Source organism: Thyridium curvatum (assembly GCF_004353045.1).
Source record: "Thyridium curvatum strain D216 chromosome Unknown NODE_21_length_474914_cov_86.438106, whole genome shotgun sequence".
In the NCBI taxonomy this organism is placed as follows: domain Eukaryota; kingdom Fungi; phylum Ascomycota; class Sordariomycetes; order Thyridiales; family Thyridiaceae; genus Thyridium; species Thyridium curvatum.
In genome coordinates, this window is record NW_022156776.1 from 468,001 (window position 1) to 474,300 (window position 6,300).

At 55.6% G+C, this 6,300-nt stretch overlaps 1 protein-coding gene across 1 annotated transcript; it reads left to right on the forward strand.

Annotated features, from left to right (window-relative positions):
- Positions 1-4,098: 4,098 nt before the first annotated feature.
- Positions 4,099-5,808, forward strand: E0L32_004505 (uncharacterized protein; the record flags this gene model as incomplete). The annotated part of the gene is made up of 3 exons (XM_031138923.1): positions 4,099-5,502; positions 5,568-5,720; positions 5,779-5,808. The coding sequence occupies 3 exons, from the start codon at positions 4,099-4,101 to the stop codon at positions 5,806-5,808; spliced, it is 1,587 nt and encodes a 528-aa protein (XP_030997236.1).
- Between the last annotated feature and the right edge of the window lie 492 nt (positions 5,809-6,300).

Below are 6,300 nucleotides of genomic sequence, written 5' to 3' on the forward strand. Positions count from 1 at the left end.
GCTCTTTATGTTTGTTCACCTCGATTGCATTGTTTCGAGTTGTCTATATCTAGTTGTGAATTCTTATCGCCGTGGGAAGGGCTCTAAGAGATATGTGGATGGTTATGCTGAGTATAAAGTTGTCAGTTTGTCATGGCGTCAATGATCAGCCTTGCCATGTTGACCCGGAATTCTAAATGTTCAAGAGAAAGTCTCACACAGTAGCTCTCGTAGGGTCGGCGGTAAACTATAGGATTGACATGCGGTCATTGAGTCTCCTCAACTGTGTCTAGATAACAATGTAACTTGGCTTGTACCTAACAGGTAGACCGAGAACCATCTCACTTGAATAAAACTTAATATTGAATAGATAAGGTTGACCACCAAACTCTGAGCCATTGCTCCAAGAGACACAAAAAGCGTCTTATCACAGTAGTATGAGTTGGACTAGAAGTAAAATGTTCTTGGTTGGTTGCCTTTTCAAGAAGTAAACTGTTTAGTTCGGTTGAGAGCATATAGTGCTTCTGAGCATGGCAAATATGAAGTGACGAGACGCAACAACTATAGGTTCCTCGTCTTAATCAACAACCTGCCTACATATACCGATATCATCATATGAAGCACAGACTTGTAGGCTACTTAGTCATAGGATGGCTTGATTAGTGAAGCAGATGAGATCTCTTGGTCTCAGCTGCAGTTGTGCACCAGACTGTTTCTACCGCTGAAGACTGCAGATGCACCGGTTTATAGTCGATCACTTCCGTCACGATATACAACATAGAGGCCAGTCCTGCTCGCCTCAACCTGCAGCCACGTAAACCATGTACCCCGCAGAGCACTTGAATCTACTAGGGGTCAGCGGTGGCCGCGAAGTTTTCAGCTATGTGTCATAGCCATCCCACAGACAACCTGCCATTCGAGGATGCAGAGAGAGTCCAATGCGTGTGCGGGATGAGTTGCAAACGACAGCAAATACAGACGAGTCTGCCAAAAGAGTCATTGTGCATCCCGGGTCCCTTGGGCATGGTGCTATGGACCCCCACGCGGTTGGCCAATCGGTTGCTGCAGAGTGTCTGAGGGGGAACAGCGACGCGGGAGGACCCATCAGCGGTGCAGCGATACAACGCTGAACAACGCAGCGAATGGGGCTCAAAAGAGGCATTCGCAGGTGTGTTTTACGGTGTAGAAAAAATGGATCTGGGCGTCACCAAAATGCCAGAACATATCACTTCGTTCAAAGAAAGGGTTGGTGGCTAGGACACGGGAGGCGTGGCAAGCTGGTCTTCACACCGCCGTGACGGCAGCTGACCTAAGTGCCTGGTACGTGGGATCTTGAGGACAGACAGAGAAAAAGAAGCAATGCTACCGCGTGGTCATGCTACCTCGAAAAATGCTTTTCAGGCCCCGGTGTCGGGCGTCATCGAGAAGAGCTCGATCCGGGGCAGAAGGTCCTGATTGATCAGAGAACACCAGGGCATAGGCCGACGCTGTGGGATGGCAGATGCTGTGCGACTCGGGGATCCCCCCATGTAAGCAAGCTGCCATGTTTGCTCTGACCCGTGGGGAGACATATGTCGGTGCCGCCAAGGATGCACAAGCAGCTGCCCCGCGCTTTTCTGCCCTGTAGTTACATACCTGTACGGAGTGCTCCCTCCAGTCCTCTTCCTGTCTCGTGTGAGAGTTGGATGCACACACTTCTCGATCCATCTCCTGATGCCTTCACTTCCCGTCCCCGGATGCGAGGATGTGCACCCACATCCAGGAGAGGCAGCCGGTCAGTGGGCGTCAGGGAGGTACCGAGACAAGGGACACGGTCTAGATGCTCTGGATTCTCTGCCTGGCACCACAAAAAAACGGCAAAGAGGGGGAGAAAGAGGAGTATCCAGCATGTCCATTTCATGCCGTTAAAAATGCGGTCGAGGTGTCCCGCAAAGCATGCCCTGGAGGGGATCTGAGGCACGTGCTGCTGGCCTGGCGAATGGCTGTTGCAGTGAGGAGCCCCTAACCGCAGTCCCTAACAGCAGTCTCCTGTGCTGAGTGCTGAGTGCTAGGAATGCTGGATCCCCCGCCGCCCCTAGCACCCTTGCTCCTGTACCACGTGTACTTGTATTCCCTGCCACTCGACAGGGCATTTGCAGGTACCGCCCAGCCCGTGCCAACCTTTGAGCGGGCACATCGCATCGCCCCCCCTCAACTTGTCGCCAATGCATGCAGCTACGCTACGACGTATGAGGGCAGACAAATGTGCAATGTGATGGATGATAAGCTGCATGAGGCCATAGGCAAGGCAGAAGAAAAGACTGCAAAAGGCAGACGGCTTCCAAGGTTGGTGGTTGCTTGCACTGCCCGCGTCCCTGGTCCCGCCCAATCAAGCCATCAATCGCCCAATGACGGGATCCCCATGCCAAGCCCTGACCAGTCAGTAGGTATTTTCCCTGCGCTGCCTCTCGTTCCCTGGTAACGACTCGTCGACTCGCCGAGGAACTCTTCCCATTTGATCTGGGTCACAGCCTTCTCCCGGCCGCTTCGAGGACTCGGTCTTTTCCTCTTTTCTCCTTCACTCACCCACATATGCTTCGTACCTCGTTGAGACACACACACAACAGCCCTGGAGCTTTGTTGATCACACGGACTTGACGTTTTGCCTCTGAAACTCTCAACTACGCCCCGAGTTAGTGTCTGTCTTATCGCGAATGGGCTGCTGCTATCTGCTCCAAGCAGGCCTAACGAGTCCCTAGTCTCGCACAAGCGCGCCACTTTTGTCCCCCTACGCGCAAGGCCAGCCGCTCTTTTGCGGGCGATAGCGACGGTGACGGACGGCGACGTAATTCAAAACCGCCCCTCCGAGAAAAAGAGTCAGATCCTCCTCTGCCACACCTTACACTTCACACCTGCGCCATTCACCATCAACCCCCGTTCATCGTGCAGTCTGCCCCTCGACATACAAGAACCCGGCCCCAAGCGACGGCACAAACGCTATTGGTCTGCTCAATTGAAACGACCAGCAGAGGCGCTGCCAAGCCCTCGAGGGAAGCCCTCGTCTCCCGAACTGTCTTCCATTCCAAGCTGGAATCTGGGGAAAGTTTATCGAACGACGCATTCTCCCTCCCCCCAACCACGGATTTCTACTGCTCGAGCTCTCTGGACTCAATTATCACCATCTCCAAGAGCCTCTTCTCTATCGTCACCGGCGACAGATCAAACCACGCGACGGTTTTGCAACCACATCAGGTCTTATCACGCCCTGCGCGCCGCGAATTTGCCTCAGCTGCGGCAAAGCATCGAATGGGGTTTTGATGACAGCGATCCGCGCTCGGTGCTGAATCGTCAGAAAAAAAAAAAATAGCTTCCACCACCCTGGACACGCTCTGACGCCTCACACCCTCTGGTCGCATTGGCCTCGTTTTGAGCATCCCAACTCGAACCCGGTGATCTTGTCTTCTTTTTCGCCGGCTCGCGAGCTCTCTAGGAGGCTAGCCTATCTCCTCGACAGGTCGCCCTTTGGTTTCCCGTTTTTGTAAGCTTCCTCCGTCATCCATCCCCGCACTTGCCGTCAATCTCCCAAACCTCGACTCCTGGACGATTCCTTGGCGGCCCAGGCGACGCCTGCTCCTTTTGAAACTCGTCCTCGTAAAAATCCACAATCATTTCTGCCCGGTCCTGCCGTCAACAATCAAGCTGACGCTCTGGTCTTTCGGCCTCTCCAGCGCGCCTTCATCAAACACCGCCGCAGATAGCTCTGCTCCGAATCTTAGCTCCGAACCCTGACAAACAGTCCCATTCAATCCGCGCCGAGCGATCCTTCACCCGGTCGCTCTTACCACCGACGCCGATCCTCCCAGCGAACCGCTCCAGAACGTCTTCGAGTCATCTTTGACAACGGAGACTTCACTGGCCCGCCGTTCTACCACCACAACTCGCCTTTTGGCCATACTCGATCAGCTTTATCGTCCTCCTTAACGCCCAGCTCCACGGCGACGAGCAACAGCAAACTTATCCTTCCGGCGTAGACGGGTGCCGCGACGGGCTTGTGTGGGAATCTAGGCGGAACCACAGACCGATTACGCAGCACGCCGTCCGACGCCGTCACCTTCCTCAAGGCGGCCCCTCCTCTGCACCATGGGCAACCAAAACTCCACAGAGGGCGGCCTGAAGCCGACCAGGTCGGGTGGCTCGGGGGTCTCCGACCGGGGGTCGGATGGCCTCCAGTCGTACCCGTCCTTCAGCAGGTCCGACACCAAGGACTCGAGCCGGTCCTTCAAATCCCTTCGATCCAAGATCCCGGGCGGTGGGAAGACGGACAGCCCGCGAAACTCGCAATTGATGTCTAATGGGGACGAGAAGTCCGAGATCGCATCGGTGAAATCAGGGAGAAGCGGCAGGTCCCGGACAAACAACCTCGACACATCACCTACGTCACCCTCCTCCATTGACACCTCGGGCATTCTATCGCCCATCGACGACACTCAGCCCCCGCCCTCGCCAATACAGTCGGCCTCTATGAAAGCTGGCAGGCATGACGTGAGCGCAGCGCAGGCATCTGGAGAGGTGGATCACGTCTCTGACCAACCACCGTCTGGCGGCGGCGATCCCGATATGCAATCGCAGCAGCCCGGACAGTCGATCCTGGTTCGACGAGATGCCCCGATGAACCCTGTCGCCAAGACGTCGACCGGGAACTCCGGGGAGAACGGTTCCGGAGTTGCGATGGGCGATATCAAAGACATCGACCTGGACGATTTCATCAAGCGCTTGTTGGACGCCGGGTATGCGGGCAAGGTGACCAAGAGTGTCTGCCTCAAGAACGCCGAGATCATGGCCATCTGCCACCGCGCTCGCGAGTGCTTCCTCTCCCAGCCCGCTCTGCTCGAGCTCGACGCCCCAGTCAAGATTGTGGGCGACGTGCACGGACAGTATACCGATCTCATCCGTATGTTTGAGATGTGCGGCTTCCCGCCCAGCGCCAACTTCCTATTCCTAGGCGACTACGTCGACCGTGGCAAGCAGTCCCTGGAGACTATCCTGCTGCTCATGTGCTACAAGCTCAAGTTCCCCGAGAACTTCTTCCTCTTGCGTGGCAACCACGAATGTGCCAACGTGACCAGGGTGTATGGGTTCTACGACGAGTGCAAGCGGAGGTGCAACGTTAAGATCTGGAAGACATTCATCGACACCTTCAACTGCCTCCCCGTAGCCTCTATCGTGGCTGGGAAGATCTTCTGCGTCCACGGCGGTCTCTCCCCCGCCCTGGACCACATGGACGATATTCGCAACATTGCTCGACCGACCGACGTGCCCGACTACGGTTTGCTCAATGACCTGCTTTGGTCCGACCCGGCAGACATGGAGCAGGACTGGGACTCGAACGAAAGAGGCGTGAGCTACTGCTTCGGCAAAAAGGTCATCACTGATTTCCTGGCCAAGCACGACTTTGATCTGGTGTGCCGCGCACACATGGTGGTCGAGGACGGCTATGAATTCTTTAGTGACAGGGTTCTTGTCACCGTTTTCAGTGCACCGAATGTAAGTCACTTGCTTCACCCCCCCCCCCTCCCGTGGCATGCCCGCGATGCTGACTATGTATTCAGTACTGCGGCGAGTTCGATAATTGGGGTGCCGTCATGTCCGTGTCGTCTGAGCTGCTCTGCAGCTTCGAGCTTCTCAAACCGCTCGACTCCAACGCGTTGAAGAGCCATATCAAGAAGCAGAAGCACAACAGAAAACACATGGTCAACAGTCCTGTAAGTTTTTGATCTTGATGAAACCCCCGGTCTGACCTGACGACTGACGGTATGGCAGCCTGCAAACTTCAACCCCCAGAGTGTATAGGGAGATTGGGGCGTGCGCAGAAAGTCACTGTGACATGCAGAGTGTTCGATGCTCCAGTAACAGGAGCTCGTAGCAGGGCGCCATCAGGTTGCCCCGAACAAAGTTGAAAAGACGGAACGATATCACCCGAGGCCAGTGGCAGGCACTCGAAGCGAACCACGAGCGACTTCGCGCACACACAGTCGTGTCGCGAGGCGCAATAGAAGAACCATGGCCCACAATCCGGCGGCCTCCCGCCCGTCTATATGAAGAAGAAGAAGCACACGCAGAGCCAGCCAGGCCTCGGACAGGCCGCCCGCGCCGGGAACGAGATTGGGGGGCGGCGGATGAGGATGTGATTATCCGGCACTCTTCCCCCCTCCAGGATCGGGTTTCCTCTGTCGAAACGGGGGCGGATATGCGCTGTTTCGTATGCGCGCCTTTTAAGCGTTGGACTCTGTCTCGCAGAGCCGTGAAAGGCTTTGATGGGCTTGGAGGGGATCAACAGCACAC